The 22,650-nt window shown below is 41.5% G+C and overlaps 1 protein-coding gene across 1 annotated transcript in view; it reads left to right on the top strand.

Annotated features, from left to right (window-relative positions):
- The window catches only part of FRMPD4 (FERM and PDZ domain containing 4), a 184,226-nt gene that overhangs the window by 123,028 nt on the left and 38,548 nt on the right, over positions 1-22,650 (top strand). The window contains exons 5-6 of the mRNA XM_073798905.1: positions 13,525-13,570; positions 22,254-22,358. Of these exons, the coding sequence (XP_073655006.1) occupies positions 13,525-13,570; positions 22,254-22,358 (151 nt within the window). The remainder of the gene's footprint in view (positions 1-13,524; positions 13,571-22,253; positions 22,359-22,650) is intronic.

Here is a 22,650-nt window from a genome sequence, read left to right as displayed (position 1 = left end):
ATCCACCCACTAGGATCTTTTTTTTTTTTTCTTTTTTTTGGCAGTCTTTAAGGCAAAGCAGTTAAAAGAAAAAGAACTGGAATTTGCATAACACCTTTCTTCCAAGATACTAAAAGCAGTTCCCCCATCTATAATTTGTCCTCACAACAGTCCTCTGAACAGGCCTATTATGATTATTATTATTATTTCCATTTTGCAATCACATCATTTGCTGCTGAGACTTTTGGCTACCACCTCATTTTTTGAACAATCTCATGCCCCCTCAGCCTATGTATAAAAAAGGTTTCAACTGCCACCTCCCATTTATGATTGTGCCACGTATTCCATCACAGTCTCTGGCCCTTTGTTTAATTTTATCATTTAAAAATATATTAAATTCTTGTATTGAGCGAGCACCGCAGAACTGGTGAGCAGAAGGTGGAGTCAGCGCTGAAAGAGAGCAGAATCAAACATAAATATCTTCGGAACTAAGAGGGAAATGGAAAGCAGCTCTCAAGGCAAATTGACTTGAATTGCATAAGAATGTGATTTTTTTTTTCAAGAATTGTCTCGGGATATGAAGTACACTTTCTAACAGCTTCAACTTGGCAGATGACACTACCTGTCTCTTTCTAGTCTCTTCCAAGCTTGCAGCCTCCAAATTTGTGTTGGCTTCAAATTTTTTAATGTTTTCAAAGTGTTTCCAGCTTCCCGAATTCCTCTGATCATCTTACATAACCCATGACGGCAGCGCCTCCATGGCAATGACCCCAAGATGGCATAATGCACTGGTAAATGGTCTCTTGTAATTTTCCCAACAGTCTGTTCCTTCCATGGCCCAGCCCCCAATTTATTTTTAACATGGAGAGATTTCATTTAGCAAACCAGATGTTGAGTCTGATATTTTCCCCCTCTTTCTTCTCTTACTCATATTCATTGTCCCATCAAACTCTTATTGTTCTCTCTACATAATAGCTGTCATACTATTAGACAGAGGCTATATCAGTCAGCTATTGCTTCATAACAAATAACCACAAGATCTCAATGTCTTATAACAACAAACATTCCTATTTTTTTATCGTGGTAAAATATATATAATGTAAAATTTGCCACATTAACCACTTTTAAGTGTACAATTCAAAGGTATTCATTATTCTCACAGCGTTGTGTAACCATCACTACTACTCATTTCCAAAACTTTCATCACCCCAAACAGAAACTCTGGACCCGTTAGGCAAAAACTCTCCATTCCTCCCTACTCTTAGCCCCTGGTCTCCTCAATCTACTTTCTGCCAGTATGAAACTGCCTATTCCAGGTACTTCATAAAAGTGGAATCATATAATATTTGTCCTTTGTGTCTGGAAATAAGCATTTCTTTCTCATGCATCTGAAAACTGGTTGGGGAGGGCCTGCCTGGAAGAGGCAGGATCAGTTCAGGACTACACCGCAAGTCTCTCATCCTCTTTGGACCGGGGACTAGCTTGGGTATGGCATGCACATGGCAATGGAGAGCATGAGTGGGCAAGCAGGAACACGCAAGGCCTCTAAAAGTGTAGGCTCTGACCTGGCACTCTGTACCTCCTTCTATTGGCCAAAGCCAGGCATTGGCCAAGCCCAAAGTCTAGGGTCAGGGAAGTAAATGCTACCACTTTCCAGCCATGTGACTTTATTAAAAGTGCTGTAACCTTTCTGAGCCTCATTTCCTTATCAGCAAAATGAGGATAATAGTATTACCTAGCTCCTAGGGTGTTGTGATTATTACTGAATTGCTCTACATTTGCAATATAAAATTGCAAACAATATTATTGTCATTCTTAAAACGTGAAGAATAGAAAAGCAACAGAATCCAATAAACCTTTGTTCTCTAAGTTAGACGAGGATGCTGGACGCCTTCATGGAACTCAAAATTGGATTTAGAATTGCAAACTAAGGCTTATTGGAATTTGATGAAGCAGTAGCAATCATTTTATCCACTGGTTTTCCTATTGCTTTTAGCAGTAGAACCCTTTCTTCAACAGAAACCTAACCCACAGTCCCCATACATAAAGCAGTGGAGGATTTCCGGTTGAAAAGGCACAGGAGTATCCAGAGCTCTTCCCACTGACACGTGTCCCTGTCTCAGAAGGATTGCATGGAGCACAGTTTGAAAACCACTACTTTAGTCCAAGCTCCCTCCTCTTCCAGATGAAAGAAGTGAAGCCCAGTGGGGTGATGCGATTTGCCCCAAATCATGTGAGAAATAGAAGCTTCTTATAAGTACTAATAATACTCATCACCCTTAGAAGCATTACCAGGGCTGCCGAAATGCCACTCCGGTGCCTTCTAAGTTCTGTGCTTGTAGATCCGTATCAGAATTTCCACAGAACAACTTAACAATTAAGGACATTGGATTTAGAATCTGTGTTCTGGTTCTGCGAGTTACTGAGTGTGTGAACTGGGACCTTTTAAGTGATCTTTCTGAACCTCAGTTTTCTCATCTCTAAAATGGACATGACAACACCTTCTTTACTGGGTTATTGGGAAGCTTGAATTAGGGAACACAAGTAACATAAGTAGTACAATGTTTGGCGTGTGGTAATCATTTAGGACATATTAGCTCTTAATTTAGTTCTTATTTTATGATTGTTGGTGTTATTCAAAGTTTTTGCCAGTTTTCTATGCACTTGGGCACAGTGAATACATTTGGGGAAATACTGAGACAGTATTACTTACAATCTTTAGAAACCATATTATTTTAGAAAAATATAGTATTTCTTAATTTGAGGGATAAACTAGAAAAAATTGTTTTCAAGAGACTGGGCTGCTGCAAGGTTTGTACAACGTAATTTCTTATCCCTGGACACCATTTCTGTCTGTTTGCCTTCCAACAATCGGATCCAGCTGGCCAAACTGCCCCCTTCCTTTAGAATAAGGTAGGCAGCATGCTAAAATTTTGGAGGAGGATCATCTTGGTAGTCCTTGGGGAAATATCTCTAGATAAGCACCTAGAAGAGCATTGTCCAACAGATAATTCTGCAGTGATGGAATATGATAGCCTGTAATTGGGGCGACTGAGCACTTAAAATGTGGCTCGTGTAACAGAAGAATTGGATTTTAATTTAATTTAATTTTATTTAGTGAATTTAAATGTAAATAGCCATTGGTTTAGAGAGTTCTTCAGATGTTCTGAGCCAACTAGAATGCTTTTGGAAATTTTGGTATTGGACTCTTCAAATAACACATCCCTGAAGATATAGACAGGCAGAAATAGGATGGGAAGAATGCTTTCATACTGGAAGCAAGTCAAGCAGCCAGAAATGAATGAGAGGATGTAGATTAACCCTGTCCTTTCCAAAGACGTCATGGTGAGCTGTTACCAACCTCTCATCAGGACTTTGGGACTCCCAATACTTTTAATAGCGTTTGTACTATTTAGCCTGGGCCTGTTGCAGGTTGCATGCTTGTGCCTTCTTGCACCCCTCACTCAGCTGACAAAGCTTTAACTACTTCTTAAGTAACTTTAAGACATTCTTCTCCAAACCCTCCTTTGTGAGACATAAATTGATCGCTTATTCAAAGTGATGGCTTTCAGTCATACTGGCACTTTCTCCACATGCCCTCAAGAGTATGTGTGTAGATGACAGCATGTATTCATGGATTGCAGCTTGTTCCAATAGCCGGCAGAATAGAAGGAGCTCAGTCAGACGCTGAGAAAGAGTGAAAGAATAAGGTAAAGGAAGACTATTAGAACCAATAGAATTAAAGAGATACAGATATCACGAGATCTGGAGGGAATGATGTAGCCACATAAAACAGGGTGTTGGCCTGAACACATGCATACCCTATGACCCGGCAGGTCCACTCCTAGGAATATGCCAAACAGTAATGCATACGTATATTCACCAAAAGACACATACAAGACTGATGTTAATGGCAGTGCAATTCTTTACAGCCTCCAATTGAAAATCACCCAAATGTCCATCAGTGGGAAAATGGATAAGGAAATTGTGGTACATTCACACAGTGGCACATGACGACTTGGATGTATCTCAGACACAACGCTGAGTAAAAGAAGAAAGGAAAATAAATAGTTTACGCTATGTGATTATATTAATATAAGTTCCCAATGGGGATCAAGCTATCCTATGGTGTTAGAAGCCAGGATAGTGGTTATCCTTGGGGGCAGGGGGTATTACGTCTTACGTAGCCCAGGGTTTCTCAGTCTCAGCATTACTGACATTTGCGCAGACCATGTTTTGGGGGTCTGTCCTGTGCGTTGTAGGATATTTAGCAGCATCCCTGCCCTCTACCCACTAGATGCCAGTAACAGCCACCCTCCAATTGTGACAAAAATGTCTCCAGACATTGCTAAATATCCCCTAGGGGCAAAATCATTCCCCATTGAAAAATCACTGCTGTATCCCAAATGCCTTTCACCTGCTAGATACTCAATAAATACTTACTGAAGGAATGTATGAGGCAAGAGCTGTTTAGTGTCACACAGGTGTATAAAATAATTTAGTTTTTATCTCAAGAGTTCCTGCTGCCCTTTATGAATCTTAAATATAAGTACCAGTTTCATCCATTAGTTAAAGAGTAAGTAATTCAAAGGCCAAAGGCAATATTCATTCAGCAAAAAAATGAATTAAATGGACAAAAAATTTAGGTCAAACCAAAACCAAATATTATATGCCAATAAAACTCTCTTAGTAGCAGTTTCTAAATCAGAGTGCCTAACCTGAAATTTTACTACAAAGGTTTAAAAAATACAATAAAATAAAGGGCTTGAAATGAGACACTTTCATTAAAATGTTAATTTTGATAATCACTGCATCATTTATATGGATTTTAACCGAATAGCTTAATATTCTTCACAAAGAAAACCACAGCCTAAGCCTTAAATGCATTCAGTAAAATGTGCATTAGACTTTTCAAAGAATTTTGGTCTCTCCCTAGGTTTATATTCAAGTCATTGATTGTATGTAAGCTATTTAATTCTACACCTAAAATTACAGTGTGCTTTAATCCTTCCTCTACAAAGTTCAAATACATACCCCACAAGGCACCGCCAATTGTGCTCTTAAAATTCTTCTTTGTAGTGAAGCATTTTTGGTCCAAGACTCTGAGCAGGTCTTTAGGTCTTTTCCTCTCCCTTAAGTTTGCAGTTCTTTTCCCCGCCACCCCAATCTCCAAAAGCCCATAATTAATGTTACAACTGTGCTAGCCCCACCTCTGGCAGTTAGAGCGTCCTTTCCCACACTTCCACATGTCTGTATGACAGGTATTTTTTTTAAGTGTGGGTATCCATTCCAGTATCCTGGGGAATCATAAGGTTGGATACTTTCCCTTCCTCGTTAAGGGAGACATGTTCAATTTCAAAACCATTTGACTCCTTTGATTGCCTGTTTTTAAAAAACATAATTTTCAGACTCTTTACGGACAGAGGATGTTCCAGTTTTCTACTGCCACCCAACAAATGTCATGGCTTAACAAAATAGTTTCTTATCTCACGATGCTGTGGGTTGACTGGACTCATTCACATGGTTCTCACTGCTTTCGCTCATGTGGCTGCAGTTCAATGACAGCTGGAGCTGGAGCCGCATAAAGGCTTATTTGGACTGGATATCCAAGGTGGCTTTTTCACGCGTGTGTTGTCACCAGGACTTAGACAGCTGACCCCACTGCAGCTGGCCAGGCGAGTCTCCCTCTCCCCATGCTGCTTCTCCACAGGGCCAGCTTCCTCACAACATGGTGGTCACAGGGTTGTTGGACTTAAATGGCAGCTGGCTTCTTGCAGAGTGAATGTTCCAAGATACCCATGTGGGCACTGCAAGGCTTCTAGATTTCTTCCAACCAAGGCCTGGAAGTCATGCAGTGTCACTTCTACAATATTCTGTTTGTCAAAAGTAAGTCACAGAACTAGTCCAGATTCAGCAGGAGAAGACTACACAAAGATGTGAGTACCACAGGTATAATTCATTGAGGACCATCTTTGGAGCCTGTGTATCACAGATGGGAAAAGATGAACCACATGATCATACAGTTGTTCAGGGTGAACTCTTTAACGTATTACTTAGTAAGTCATAAATTCTCCTTTCCTTAAATTCTCATCATTTTCTCTTTGGCTACCAAACTTGTCTCACTTCAGATCTGTTAGTATTTGCTTAACATATTTAGGTGCTCTGATATTAGGTGCATATATATTTATGATTATTATATCTTCTTAATGAATTGACCCTTTTATCATTATAGTAACCTTCTTTGTTTCTTGTTACCATTTTGGCCTTAAAGTCTGTTTTGTCTGGTATGAGTATACCTACCCTGCTCTCTTTTGGTTTCTGTTTGCATGGAATATCATTTTCCCTTCCTTTACTTTGAGCCTATGTGTGTCCTTCAAGCTGAAGTTCATCTCTTACAGGCAGCATATAATTGCATCAGCAGTATCACCCCTCAATCAAGGGGAAAATGGTAGTGGGAGAGACCTTGTCTGTCCAATAGGTAGAAGGCAAGCCAGTGCTCCTGGACAAGTGAATTCTTTGATTCACCTCCTCTGTCTTTTGCCCTGATGACTATGGTGGCTTCGTTATGCCCATTTTCTTTCTCAGCATCCCTTGAACCTAAGTGAAAAATGACAAATAACCCTGTTCCTCTTCTTTGCAGTTATGGAAGCAAAGCAAGGTTCAGCACTCTCAAAGCAAGGGAGAGTGCTAATGTTTCATAAAGTCCATGGCAGATCACACTTAGCCTTAATGTGTTGGCCTTGTTTGCATGCTTGATTGTTTGTTAGCTGTTTCCATTCTCTCCGGCTAATGGCTTCAGTACCTGTTAGGAATCGATACGGTGGATAATTGCAGTCTCTGTTTAGAACAGTGGAAAGGTCAACTGTATTAAACCTCCATTTCAAGTAGTCCTGTGGTGACTTTTCTAAAAAGGAGGGGCAACATTCTTTCCTCCAGCTTTGCCAGCAATTGGCTAGGCTGACTTTATATTATGGCTAGGCACCAGAAATCTCTGTGTTCTTTTCACATCTCCAGGTTCAGGTAGGAAGAGAAAATAGAAGGCGTCCCAATGGCTTCATAATACCTTACGATTGAAGAAAGGTTCTTCTGAGCAAAGAGTCATTGGATAAATGCTGTTAATCTGTTCTTATTTACATAAACAGTGGCTGTCCACCAGCAGAGAGTTTAAGGGCTGAAATGCACTAGCTTTCAGAAAAGAATATTCTTCTAATCTCTTTGAAGAACTCTGAAGTTCAGGTAGAAGAAAGACCCTTATGTGTGCACGCATTTGCCTTAGAAGTGGGAGTTCAAACACCCTTTCACTGTGCCTTACCACCTTTCTTTCCAAATAAAAATACCACACATCAGTCTTTCGAGTTATGTTAGGATGTCATTTTACAGTTCACAAAATTCTTTCATATATCGCCCTAAATTACCTCTTTATTTTGCCTTTTAAAAGCCTAACCTTTCAGCCTTCATGAATTGATTCCTTCTACTTGTGAAGTTTAAAATCGTTTCGTTAACTTGTTTGGACTTTTTTTAAAGCAAGACTCTTGAATTTTGACATAAAATATATTCTTTTTATTTTAGTGTTTTTTTGTTTATGCTTCATTTTGTTCTGTTTTCCCAGTCTCTAAGGAGATCTCATTGCTCTTCACAACGTAAATTCATATTGATCTCTGAGTTAGTCAGGGGAATCTGTTTAGTCGGTCTAGAAGGGACGTATACAATAGCGCATGCCAATGTGATTATGTATTGCAATATTAAGATCATGTAAAGGGCTCCCCTGATGGCGCAGTGGTTAAGAATCTGCCTGCCAATGCAGGAGACATGGATTCGAGCCCTCATCCGGGAAGATCCCATGTGCTGCGGAGCAGCTAGGCCTGTGTGCCACAAGTACTGAGCCTGCGCTCTAGAGCCCGCGTGCCAGAAATACTGAGCCTGTGTGCCACAACTACTGAAGCCCGTGCTCCTCAACAAGAGAAGCCACCGCAATGAGAAGCCCGCGCACCGCAACGAGGAGTAGCCCCCACTAGCCGCAACTAGAGAAAGCCCACACGCAGCAACGAAGACCCAATGCAGCTAAAAATAAATAAATTTATTTTTTAAAAAAAAGATCATGTAAATATGAAGTGGGAAAATCAGTTTAAGAAAGGTGCCAAGCTATCCTGCTCTAAAAGAAAGCAAACACCAACTTTAGCTTCACTGTTGAAAGGGATTTTAATACTGAAAGCCTCGTTAGAATCTGAGGTTATTCATTTGCTACAACAGAATCCCATCCAATGAAATTTTAAAATGGGATGTGGTGGCGAAGAATGCCCCGCGAGCCCTGATGCTGGGTGTCCCAAACATGTTTCAGGGGACTTACCATCAAAAAATAAAAGACTTTTGTTAAATGAATGAAGAGAGAGGAATTAAAGGCAAATTTGATAGGAGTGGTTTAGTGTAGGTTAGACTGTATCTTCCTCTGCAGGTCAGCACTGTGATACAGGGATTAAAATGATGTTTTTCTCAAATTCAACCATTTAAAAAATATTGGCACTCTAATTTGAAATTACTCTTTAGAAGTAGAAAATTCACTTGGCATTTATTATGAAATAATACTTCTCTAAATGTGCTTCCAACTGGATTTTTTTTCAAGTCCCTAGCTGTTTTCAGCCTTCATAAAAAGAAGTTATCTGATGACTTGAATGTGCCATGTTCCGTTCTGAAGTCTAATCTTCCTGCTGAGGCTGTTTGTAAATGGCTTAGGTCTTCTTTTTTTCCTCCTAGGATCTTAGGGTTAGGAATTCTAAGGAATCCAAAACATTATGGAGTTAATTGTTCTCGTCTGGCAGGTTATGATTAAATAATTATAGGCGAGAGAAAACGGAAGAAAAGCATATCCCCAGTCCTAATGTTAAATAACATATTGGAATGTATTATTTCACTTCAGATAACTTCATTTACTCCTTAAGTGGTAAAATTAAAATCAATATAGGCTATGTTTCAGGCAAGTTACAGGGAATTACTATAGACACAAAGAATTTAAATGCTGTAAATATAATAGACGTATTTTGAAAAATGGTTCCCACTTTCAAATTAACAAGGTGTACTGTTCAATACTTCTTCCTGACATTCTTGACAGAAAAAAGTTCTGTGTAAGGTGAAGTCATGGGTGGACACTACTTTTGAGATACTTGTAGGTTAATTGGCTGTGAATCTTTCTTTGTTGGTGTGGCAGACAGAATCTAAGATGGCCCCATGGATGGTCCCTGCCTCCTGCTGTTCATAACTTTGTGTATTTCCTTCTCTTTTAATATGGGTGGGACCTGTGACTTGCTTCTAACCAACAGAATATGGCAAAGGTGATGGAATATCACTTCCATGATTATGATTGTGTTACCTAAGATCATACCTTCCATCTTGCCAAAGGAGTCCCTCTCCTTTGATCGTTTTTTGAAGCAAGTTGCCATGTTGAGGAGGCACATGTGGCAAGGAACTGAGGATGACCTCTAGCCGCCTGCCAGCAAGGAACTGAGGCTCTTGGTCCAGCAATCCCAAAAGGAATTTAATCCTGCCAAAAACCACAGGAAATGGATCCTTCCCAGCTGAGCTTTCAGATGAGACCTCAGCCCTGGGCAACACTTGATTGTGGTCTCATCAGAGAACTTGAAAAAGATGACCAAGTTAAATCATACTCATCTGTCTGCTTCACAGAAAGTGTGGGATAAGAAATGTGTGTTGTTTTAAGCTGCTAAGTTTATGGTAATTTGTTACGCAGCACTAGATAACTAAAGAAGCTAGCTTCTGTGATAGGACAGAGTAATGATCCCCTAAAGACGTCCACATCCTAATCCCCAGAGCCTGTAACTTTGCAGGTGTGATTCAGTTAAGGATGGAGCAATTTTCCTGGATTGTCCAGGTGGACTCAGTGTAATCACAAGGGCCCATATAGGTGAAAGAGGAAGGCAGGAGAGTCAGGGAGAAATTTGAAGATGCTACTTTGCCTGGGTTTTGAAGATGGAGGAAGGAGCCATGAACCAAGGAATACAGGAAGTCTTCAGAATCTGGAAAGGGTTCCAGAATGAATGCAGCCCTGTTGACACCTTGATTTTAGCCTAGAGAGGCCCGTTTCAGACTTTCGACCACCAGACTTGTAAGATAACAAATCTGTGCTGTTTTAAGCCACTGAGTTGTGGTAATTTATTACAGCAACAGTAGGAGGCTAATGCAGTCTATGCTTATTTTGTTAGCATCTAAGATGAATAATGAGTCCACCTCCCGGGGCTTGTCTGCTCCTAACAGACTGCACTGGAGCTGTGAGTATTTTCTTCTTTTTCCAGAAATGAATAAATAAATACGGTGCCATTGAGCATTGCTGTAGGGGAAATGAGCATTTTTTCCACAGCCTTGTGGGCACATCCATCCTACCACCTCATACCCCTCATTCTTGCATTTACCTTTTTACTGTTTCTTCTTCAGGTTCTAAGCTCGGACTGTCTTAGTCAAGGATCGTTTGGACTCAAATAATGTGATCTATTCATGTCAGTTTAAGTAAAGAGAAATTGGGGATAAGTGTAGCAAGTAGGTCTCAGAGGATGGAATCGTAAAGCAACTGTTCTTTTCCCCCATTGCCCGTTCAGAAGAGCTCTCCAGGGCCAGGTCTTCATTAAAATCTCAGGCAGGTCTGCAAATGTATTGAGCAGGTTCAGAAAATTTCTCCAGTCACTTGGACACTTGTAATCACAACAACCTGTAATCTGTAATTAAAATGTTCGATTGTCATGTAATAGTCAAAACCGCCAACTCCACAGAATTTCTCCCTTGCCCCTATATCCGGCCTGGGAAGCCTGCACTGGGTTAAGGGGCATTCCCCAACATTTTTCCCTAGCTTTGGCTCCTTCCACGTTGAAATGAGGCCAGGACAGTGAGGTAAAAAGCAGGAACGTTCTCACTCAGTTGTCACCAAGGTGATCCGACATTGGTTTCCTCTGTCCATGGAAGATCGTGTAGGTTGACTTGTGGACACATTTGTAGATTTCTGGAAGACTTCTCTGTTGAGTTGTTCCAACTGCAGTTCCCTTGAGTCAGATGGTACCCAACGGCTGGCTATGTCCAGCACTCCTTAGCTTCTACATCTCTCTACTAAGGCCCTCCTGCCCCTGGAAGAAGCTCAGTTGAGCAATGCCTTTATTAAATGACCCCAGGGCACCACGTCTACCGTGTCTTCCAGATATCATCCACAGGAATTGCACGCTTAAGGCCTGTCTCAGTGGAAGGGTAATAATTTTGCAAATATAGCCTCTGCTCTTTGGGCATGTGCTGCTTCCTCAGGCCTCTCCCTGTTACCATTTTTAAAAATTACGTCATGATTAAGACCCCAAGATGAATAAGAGTCCCAAACTGTGGTTTTTAATACCTCCTTTGAAAGTGTGCAGCACCCTGTTTTGGCATGTGGGGGCGATTGGCATGAGGCCTCAGCTGAATCTGCCCCATCATCGTAGCACCCTGTAACATATGAACACATGTAGCTTCTATCTTTTTTCCCCTCTAGGATTGGAATCCTAAGGGACCCGAAGCATTATGGCGTTAATTCTCCTTGTCTGGCAAGTAATAATTAAGTACTTGTAGATGAGAGAAAAGAGAGGTAAAAGCCCATTCCCAGAACTGATGATACGTATCATACTGAGATATTTTACATTAGCTGTTTTACTGATGTAAAATGGTGAGCAACCAGCCCTCAGGAATGGTGGGAACCAGGCCTGCTCAGGGGACCCCTGGCATCTGTAACCTTTACTCTTTCTTGTTCAGTCATGAATGTGACTCGGCTCCCAGCTTTCTTTGTCTGTGTCTCTTAGTTCTGATTCTGGAGAGAGGACATTTGATGGCCTCATTCCAACACTCGGGTCCAATCAGCTGTGCCCTGACGATGAGTTCTGGGCCCATTGCCTGCTGCTGAGGGCTCTGGGGGCAGACTTGAGTAGAGCAGGCCAGGCAGGACAAACAGGCCCACACCACGGCTGCCACACTCTGATTCCTCCTGCCGCATCCTTCCACGACACTCCATCCGTACATTCACGTGCCCACCCTCCTAGTGCTGGCACCCGCCTTGCCTCCAGTGCTTCACTTCCATGCATTCCACGGCAGGGAACATCCTCACCCGCATTCCCTTAAAGGCTAGTGGCAGAATTTCTTTGCGATATAAACCAGAGTGGAGTGGCCGGGTCATAGTGCTCGTGACACTGAAGTTTGCCTAGGGGTGCCAGATTGCTCCCCAGAACTGCTACACGGGGCTCCGTGGCCACCAGCAAAGCAAGATCATTCATCCCAGCCACTGGGAATTCTCATTTGATTACACTGTTGCTCTATTAGTCCTTCTAACGGGAACACTGTCTGCCACTCCGATTATTGGGGCTTTCCGCCAGCCCTTGGCAACTAAGAATTGATGGGATCAGACAGGCCCTCCCCACCATCGCCATCAGTTCTGATTCGATTCTTCCTCCAGTTCTTGAATTCTAGTCCTCTTTCTCCTCTCCATTGATTTCTCTTCGTCGCTGCCCCGACCGACTCCTTCCGTCAGGGGCCACCGCTACCGCCGCTGGGGCAAGTCACATCGTCCTCCCCAGGCAATGGGCTTATAGTAAGGGGCTGTAGAGCACTTAATGCTAGAAATGCAATTTGTCGTGGCTTCTCCAAGAGAACAGCACTGCCACAGATCCCCTTCGCTTTAGTCATTTGGGCAGGAAATCACAAAAGCAGGTAATTAATTACCTCCTACAGTCAAAAAAGTCAGCTCCACCTCAAGAAAATGGCAAGTGACCTTTCTCCTACTCAGGATAAAAAAGGAACAAAGGAAGGAAGGAAGAAAAACCATTATAACCCATAATATGGTCTTCCCCCAAGGGTTTGAGTTATTTGAAAGGTTTGGGTTACTTGGGGGAAATTAAATAAACCATTATATTACATTGTTCTGCTTTTGGCCACACAGTGTTCCCTATGGTGAACAATATTTCCCAGTGAGCGCCCATCTGAAATGTTTATCGGCCCAAGGTCGTAGGCATTGTTACTGCAGCCTTAGAAAGCCACATGGTATGGGAAGTCACATGTACTGGGATACTGTTTTTACATAAGAAGCCTACAGTGACATTTTTCTTTCATGATGCTAAGAAGATACTGACATTCAATGAATTGATAGAATTTTTAAAACTCTATCCCCTTCCAGAAAATTACACAGACATTTTAAGCGGCTAAAGGAAAATCGGAAGGGGAGAATCCATTTTGAGAGACTGAGTTGATGCTTTTAAAATCCAATCTTCCCTCAGCGAGTTTTATTTTAGGGCTCTGCTGTTCGGTGTCGCAGATAATATCACCCAATATAAACCGAATAGGAAGCTTTCCACTGGCTGAACATTTGATTCCAGTTTTCTCTGTGGTCTGAAAGCCCACTTGTGAGCCCTTTGATTCTCTGCCCTGGGAGCCCAGGGAACATTCGCCAACATCACACATTTTGTTTTAAAAGAGCACCGTCACCGATAGAGTCCAGGCTCTGCGCATATCATAAATATTTTGTTTTCTCTCTTACAGAAGCTGCAAAGAATCGATACTCCTCGCTGTCATTCAGCCTTACCCTGTAAGTGTCCTGTGAGTAAAAGTGCATCTATAAAAAGATATGGGTTACAATAGACTTTCACACACCATCTCGCACTTCCAGTCTCCCCCTCCCACTCCACTCCAGTGACTAACAGCAGAGAGAAATAACATGCATTCACAGGACCAGTTCCAAAATCTTGGTTATTTGTATTTTGTACTCCATGACAGCAGATCCTTCATTGGACAGAAAAGAAAGTGGTGCATTTCCTAAATAACTTGAAAATCAACTTTTCAGTCCCATGTGCCTCTCACATCTAGAAATGACACAAAACTCAAGAATTTCCTTGTGATTCTTAAGTTTCCAGCTTAAGCATCACAAGTCTAAAGGGAATATATCTAATTGTAGGAAGTTGAAGCATGGTTGTTTCTCTTACCCCCATTTAAATAATTTGGTGGAGACATTGGACGTTTCAGCGGCCTTGTCAGGAAGGTGGGGAGTGATTAAAACCGTACTGCTTTCAGTTCCCATGATTCTTTTAAAAACAACTTTATCATGGTGTAATTCACATATCGTAAAATTCACCCATTTCAAGTGTACAATTCCATGATCTTTATAAAGTCTACTGAGGTACGCAGCCATCACCACCATCCAGTTTGAGAACACGTCCATCACCCCAACTGGATTCCTCATTTACATTTACAATGAATCCCTTTTCCTAGCCTCAGTCCCAAGCAGCCACTAATTTACTATTCATTTATTTCTATAGATTTGCCATTGCTTGTGAATTTCATACATGGTCAGTGAACTAAAAAATACCGAGGCAAATTCCTTCAGATTTTTCCCCAAACGTTTACTGTCAATATCTTGTGTGGCCTTCACCTGGAGCGGCAGAGATTCCAACCTACTTAGGCTTTTATTTTCCTCCCCACAGAGATTTCTACATCAATTCAGAGGCTCTGGCGTTTGCCGGCCTCCATCTTCTGACCAAACGCTTCATCTCCCCTGTCCTGGAATTTTCCTTCTAAGCACTATGGGCTAGTCATTTTAGGCAGGAAAAAAATATGTATTCAAGTTTGTGATAAGATCACAAATTGAACTAACCAAGACCACAAGTTATGCGATGTAGGGTCATTACTACATATGTTAAAAGCACGGTTTAATATTGAATGTTACTTTTAGTCCCAACTCTTTGACACAGCTACACACGCACACACACACATCTGGATTTGAAATCTAAGGAGACAGCAGGAGATAAAAGAAGCAAGACTTGAGATCTAGTTCCCAACAGTATAAAAGGCGATTCCCACACCTGCTCTGGACCCCAATTTCCTCATCCGTGTAAGGAGAAGGTCAGGTGGCATCCCGTCCAAGGGCCTTCCTGCTTCACCACCTCGTGACCTGGCGATTCTTTCCATATGAAGTACAGCTCATCTGTTTTTAGATTGTTTCATTTAACCCAGTTGTCACTCGCACCTCCTTCAAATCTATGCACACTTCTTCATTTCTTTGCAATGAACAAATGCATTTGGGTAAAGCCAATGTGAATGTCTAACATACGCAAGTGATGGACCAACTATAAATTCCTGGCGGAACTACAAGCTTGCATTGTCTTTCCTGAATTCTCTCTTCCTACTTTATAACCTATTAGTAATGCAAGATCAGAACCATTTTACTCCAAACCAGGTTATTTTTCCAATGTGGGGTCGCATGTTACCCCCAAACAGTAAACTTAGAGGAGTTTTGCATTTAAGTTAAGGGTTTTGTCTTGTTGCTTTGCTTGCTTTTTTTGCCATTTGAGTCTGCATGACTTGTTATTCATATGAATACTCATTACTATCCGTGAATCATGGAACTTCCTCTTAACAGACAACCTGGAATTTTCTAGGAGTTCAGCTGACTCCTGCTGTTGTGCTATATTGAAAGTCAACGTTCAGGAGTGTTGCTTGTTCTTATGGCCAACGGTTGCACCTCTGTTCCCCAGAGTCACTCTCCCAACCAGTCATCGTAGATGAATTCTCAACTTTGACCAGCCCGCCTTCCTGAAATGCCCATCACATACTCCACCCGCCACCTCCTCAGCTCACCAAATCCTTCTCACCTTTCAAGTCTCAGCACAAATTCTGAATGCAACCCCAGAGTTTCTCAACATCAGCACTGTTGGGCTGGAGAATTCTCTGTTGGGAGGTGTGTTTAGCAGCATCCCTGTCCTCTACCACTAGATGCCGGTAGCATCCTATCCCAAGTGGTGACAACCACAATGTCTCCAGACACTGTCAAATGTTCCCTGGGGACCAAAATCACCCCCACTTGGGAACCAGTGTCCCACACCTAAAGTCTTCCCTTCTTGATCCAGTCCAAAGTGACCTCTTCCTCCTCTGAATTATAAGAGTTGAAACCCCAAAGTTACTTAAATAGATACATTAAATGGAGAGAGGGGTGCACATGGGAAAAGAGACTGTGAAGTTTTACTTATATTTTTGTGTTTGGATTTTCCTACAAGCAAATGGCTTTTTTTAAAGGTTTTATGTATTTGATGAACATTCTCTTGGCAACCAGAATGGACATACAGAAACAGAGGACCCACCAGACCAAAAGAAAGTCTATAAATTCTACTTTTATTACAGACAATAGCATTCAGCATTTTAACTTCTTTGCAGCTTACTGGTCAGCATTTTTTTATGTTGTGTTTCTTCTGCATAATAAGATCTGGTCAAGACAGAGAGCCGCTGTTTACAGCTTTTTGCCGTACTCCACGTGTCCCCAGGGCACCCCAACATGACCCAGCCACAGAAATCAATCTCCAGTGAGGCCCAGGTCAAGGGAGCTTGGGAGAAAAGTCTTAGGATTCCCAAAATTCTTTGATAAGAAATAATTCTTAACAGGTTTTTGCCTTCTTATTTTAAGTATTATGGAGGACTCTCTCTCCACCATTTTTACTTTATTTCTTAGAGGAAAATTGTGGAAGTGCAGAAGGAAATACAGAAGCAGAAAAATATGTGTTGGCAATACTTATCCTCAGAGACAACCAGTGTAAACATTTTGGCCTATTTCTTTCCAGTCTTTTTGTTCTAATGCCTTGTCAGCGTTGAGATCATATGACATGTACAGTTTTATTCTGCATCTTTTACTTAGTATATCAGGCATTTTCCCGTGTCATCAAGGATTCTATATAAGCATTATATACATGGCTGTAAAACATTACATTGAACCAAGATTTCCTTAATCAACACCCATCATTAAGCCCACTGTCTCTAATGTGTTTCTATTATAAATAATTCTGCAGAGAACATCTTTGTGTATAAATCTTTATCTGTATTTAATAGCTTTTCCTCAGGATTGAATTTTAGAAGAGGAATTTTTGGGTTACTCGTGGATTTTATTTGTTTTTTTCTGACACACCATCTTCCCTTATGCTGTTACCTTTTTTTTTTTTTTTTTTTTTTTTTGCGGTACGCGGGCCTCTCACCGTTGTGGCCTCTCCCGTTGTGGAGCACAGGCTCTGGACGTGCAGGCTCAGCGGCCATGGCTCACGAGCCCAGCCGCTCCGCAGCATGTAGGATCTTCCCGGACCGGGGCACGAACCCGCGTCCCCCGCATCGGCAGGCGGACTCTCAACCACCGCGGCACCAGGGAAGCCCTACTGTTACCATTTTTATTCCAGATCTTTCTTGGCCAACTGCTCCCCTCTTTCCTTTCCATAGTTCCCAAGTCTAGAACTTTCAGAGCTTTCCAGTCCAACATTACCTGAGACAGAGAGTATTTAAAGAGTCTCTGTAACATCTCCTCATACAACCCCAAGTCAGTGGGACTTGGGCTAAGTCACTCTCAGTTCTGGCATCCCTGAGCTACCATGATTCACCTTCCCTCAGGTTTCTTCTAGGCCAAAAACTTGAGAGACCTGCTTGCCTGCCTCTCACTTCCTGCCTACCTTTCACTGTGTTCCACATACCTGAGGGAGGCTACACACCTCCTCATGGAAGCTCCAGCATAGTAGATATTGTCAGAACCCAGAACATATCCCCTTGGCATGTGTCATGCTGAGCGTGCCGGCCCAATTTCCAACTGAGAGCACCAGTGATTCCTTGCCTGTGGGTTATTTCTGGCCACAGGGCCATGCTCATGGAGCGGACCAGAAGTGCTCTTTGAGCACTCCACTAGGAATTCTCACTCTCAGAAGAGCAGCCACTTCATCACTGATTGACAGGAGCTGGTGGATAAATACCCCAGCTCCCTCTCTCCTCAGTCAGTGTAACTCTGAGGCATACAGCCTGCCTTGTTTTCCAGACATTCCCAGCAGGGTTAAACGCCAGTTGCTCACAGTGGTGCCTGACTTAACAATGAATGCTTCATTGGCTTCCTCACCCGCCCTGTCTCCCTTCCCCTGCTCACCTACCCATGCTCCCTGGGAGCATCTCCCAAATCAGCTACCTGCTTGTGAATCCTGGTCTTAGGGTCTGCTTTGGGGGAAGTCCAAACTAAGTCATCCGGTGATAACTGTGGGCTAGTTAGTCCTCACTAAGTATGTACTCAGTGCCTACTATATGAATGTCCTTTAGAGCTACAGGGTTGGCAAATTCAAGACCTTACACTTAGCTTCAGAAATTTCTCTCTTTTTTTTAACATCTTTATTAGAGTGTAATTGCTTTACAATGGTGTGTTCGTTTCTGCTTTATAACAAAGTGAATCAGTTATACAATATACATATTTCCCCATATCTCTTCCCTCTTGCGTCTCCCTCCCTCCCACCCTCCCTATCCCACCCCTGTAGGTGGTCACAAAGCACCCAGCTGATCTCCCTGTGCCATGCGGCTGCTTCCCACTAGCTATCTATTTTACGTTTGGTAGTGTATATATGTCCATGCCACTCTCTCACTTTGTCCCAGCTTAACCTTCCCCCTCCCCGTGTCCTCAAGTCCATTCTCTAGTAGGTCTGCGTCTTTATTCCCATCTTGCCCCTAAGTTCTTCATGACCATTTTTTTTTTTTTTAAGATTCCATATATATGTGTTAGCATGCAGTATTTGTTTTTCTCTTCCTGACTTACTTCACTCTGTATGACAGACTCTAGGTCCATCCACCTCACTACAAATAACAATTTCGTTTCTTTTTATGGCTGAGTAATACTCCATTGAGTGTATGTGCCACATCTTCTTTATCCATTCATCTGTTGATGGACACTTAGGTTGCTTCCATGTCCTGGCTGTTGTAAATAGAGCTGCAATGAACATTTTGGTACATGACTGTTTTTGAATTATGGTTTTCTCAGGGTATATGTCCAGTAATGGGATTGCTGGGTCGTATGGTAGCATATACCCTGAGAAATTTATCTTATGTCTGTAGTTTTGTTTCAAACTGAGTTCTAATGACTTCTAAGAGCATCAGGAGCATGTCAGCCATCTATCGTGGCCATCTTAGCAACAGCAAATTTGGAAAGAGGTGCAGGGGTTGATTAGAGGCCTTTTAATCTTAAAATTAATTAACAGCAGGAAAATCTGATTATTTGAAATAGTAATTATTTGTCATTTCCACCACAGGATATGAAGTGCTTGTGATCAGCACCTATTGGTCGGCAGGTTGCCAGGAATTAACGTATCAGGTTTTTGGGTGGTGCACATTGTACATTTTTTAGCAACAAAGAGAGATCTGAGTCAAAACTGCAGTCATGACTGGTTTGCATACCCCATGTACCAGAGGTAACTCCAGCCAGTGGAAGAAGCCATTACTTTACTGATTCTAATTCAGTAAACTTCAGACTTGTAGAGCTAATGTTTTTATCATCAAAAAGTAATTTTTAAAATGTATGTCCATTATATGAAATAGTCACAAATCCAGAACAAGAAAAATGCAACTTGTATGGATTCTTAGATTCTTATCCCGGGTCTGTTGACTTCAAAATATGTATAAAATAATATTTACTTAACTACCTTGGCTATCTAATATTCTTTCTGGTTTTCCTAGATTACCAGGTTTGTCATTAGGGCATGGGAAATAAATTCAGGAATGAGGCTCCAAGAAGCGGGCATGCAATAGCTACAGGCAGAAGAGACAAGCATCCCCAGCTTGACCAGTTCTGCTCTATGGGACCACTTTAGGGGCAAATAACCCTCTGTACTTCCATAGGAACATCACTGCATTCTAAGATTATACATCAAATGAGATGCATAGAAACTACATTCTGTTAAATATATTTTTTATTGAGGCAAGGAATTATGTAACATTTTAGAAAAATAAGGTAAAATACCACATTTAAAAATTCAGATGCATAGAGGAATGAACCTCAGTATCTGGCACACTGAACACATGTGAAATACATCATTCCCAAACAATGCTGGGGAAGTGGGGCGTTACTGCATTCAAATATCTCATCTAATTAGCAGTGTCTGTTCTGGGTAGCTTTATTACAGCCGCTTCACTTGAGCTAAACGCATTGTGCCAACGTAAATATCCCCTGCTTAAAATCATTACGGGAGAATAATGTTTTCCCTTCAGCTAAAAAATGACATATCAAAAGCAGATGAACTCCCTACTGTATGATTTGTTCATTCATCATGACTAAGCTTGGCCTGTAATTACGGTACTGAAGAGAACATCCCTGTCCCATGACTTCAGCTTTGCAGTAGGACTTTTAAAAGTCACGTTGAGCATGTTCAAAGCTATTCTTTTGAGGAGCCATTCAGAGTTTGTCTGGATTTTTGTTTCATTTTGTTTTTAAAGGGCAGCCGTTCTCTCAGAACATCTTGCATAAGTGGAAGAATTGAAACTCTGGAGGCCAAAGCATCCGTCTATGCTGCCCTTAAGACACAGGGGAACTTTTGAAATAACAGGATTTTCTGAGCATTAAGGCAGAACTCCACCCAGGAATACACATCCACATGTTTTATCATGTGTTTTTCCAACAATGATTGTTTTATTATAACACATAACGTAAATCTACCATTTTAACCGGTTTTTTTTTGGTTTTTTTTTGTTTTTTTTTTTTTACCGTTTTTAAGTGTACAGTTCTGTGGCATTAAGTACATTCAGAATCTTATGCAACCATTGCCACTATCAAGTTCCAGGACATTTTCATCACCCCAAAAGGAAACCCCATACGCATTAGTCACTCCACATTCTCCTCACTGCCGTCCCCAGCCCCTGGCAACCACTAATCTGCTTTCTGTCTCTATTCCATAGAGACAGAATTTTCCTATTCTGCACATTTCGTAGAAGTGGAATCGAATCATACAATGTGTGGCCTTTTGTGTCTGGTTTCTTTCACTTATCATGATGTTTTCGAGGTTCATCCATGTTGTAGCGTGTATCAGAACTTCTTTCCTTTTGTGGCTGAATAGTCTTCCATTGTACGGCTAGACCACATTTAACTTATCCATTCCATCATATTGTTTTTAAATTGATCTCCAGTATACTTGTATTTGACAAAGATGGGAATCCTTTTATTGCTTTCATTTTACTTGAAATTCAAAGTATGGGACACCCTAACTGGCTTCTGTGCTTTGAGATTAATGCAATACACAGGAGGATGAACCTCTGTGTTGACTTTAGAGTCAATTACTAGAATTCTTTACACAACAGCCTCAATCTCTTAGAACTGTATAGTATGAAAAACGTTAGGCTGAACCGTGTGCCGTTTCCAATATTTGACCATTTTAATCTATAAAATTGCAGTTGTATGATTCAAGCTAAATATTTACCTCTGTATTAGGTTCCATAGAGAATGCATTTCTTTTTCAAAATAAACAGATGGTGCCTGCAACATGGTAGGGAGCTCACCTACCACATGAGTTCCCTTCCCCTCACAGGCTTTGTTAAAACAGTGCAGTGAGGCTGATTCTCAGATGAAGGCAGTTGACCAAGATCACAGCCTCTAAGCAGGTTTTATCATTGTCCTTCCCATTTCTGAGGGAGACCAACTGAATCCCTCAGCCCCTCTTTCCAATGAAAGACAGTACAGAGGGCCTAGAAGATGAGGCAGAACATGAAGTCGACCTTTTTTTTTGATATTATTTCTTATTTATTTATTTATTTATTTATTGAAGTACAGTCGATTTACAAGGTTGGGTTAATTACTGCTGTGCAGCAAAGTGATTCAGTTGACTTTCACTTCTAAGTCAAGGTCTCCTCTCTACCTTTCACTTCTAAGTAAGGTTATAGGCTCACAGGTTACCAGTAAGAGGCTGAAACTCAAGTTTTGGGCTCATAAAGCGTGGGAGCTTTTGCACGTGTGCGTGTGTGTCCCCTTACCTGCTCACGTGCCCATACACCATTAATGTGAGTAACAGTAGGATTATCAATCATTTTAGAACTATCAGTGGCTCTTCTCCACCTTGTTAAAATACATAACTAATGAGCAACTTGTCATAAACCCAACATGAGATTTGGCTACCACCTAACCTTCTGCATGGTACTCAAAGCTCCGTATTGGAAGCAGGATTTATGTACTTCCACAACTGTCCTTTTAAAAGGTCCTTGGAAATGTGCTCAGTAAGAACATGGAACATGCTGTCTATAGTTCTGGTCTGGTGGCTAAATCAAACTTATTGCTTGATGAACATAACAGGGTTTCAACTGCATCCATAATTTGTATCTAGTCCTTGAATTGGGCACGCACCAAACACTTTTTAGCAAAAATGTTAAATATCTGGGAGGATAAAGATAGGAAACAATTCTTACAAGGTTGGCCTTACATTACCAATAATCAGATCAAATGTTTTCTTATTTTCTAGTCTCCCAAATCAGCATTTATTAGTGCTGCAAAAAAGGCAAGGTTAAAGTCCAATCCAGTCAAAGTGCGATTCTCCGAGGAGGTCATCATCAACGGCCAAGTGTCGGTGAGTTGACAGACACCCGCTGGTGACTCAAAGAGAGGCCTTGAGGTGTAGGGGCTTTGCACTAAGCAGAGCCAGTCACCCCGCTGGAATGATCAGTTCAGAATTGGTTGTTGGATTTCACAGGGGTGTCGAATCTCAGGATTGTAGACGGCTTGAGAGATCGCCAGGCTGTGCCAGCTGTATTCCTTCTTACAAACCCAGAAGACATAGTAGTCCAGAGTTAGAGACTTCACTACTTTACAAAGGAGTTCGTTTGATTTGAGATCACTTGACATTGCCTCATGTTGAGTAG

The sequence above is a fragment of the Tursiops truncatus genome, chromosome X (assembly GCF_011762595.2).
Source record: "Tursiops truncatus isolate mTurTru1 chromosome X, mTurTru1.mat.Y, whole genome shotgun sequence".
Lineage (NCBI taxonomy): Eukaryota > Metazoa > Chordata > Mammalia > Artiodactyla > Delphinidae > Tursiops > Tursiops truncatus.
This window is presented reverse-complemented; position numbering and strand designations above follow the sequence as displayed.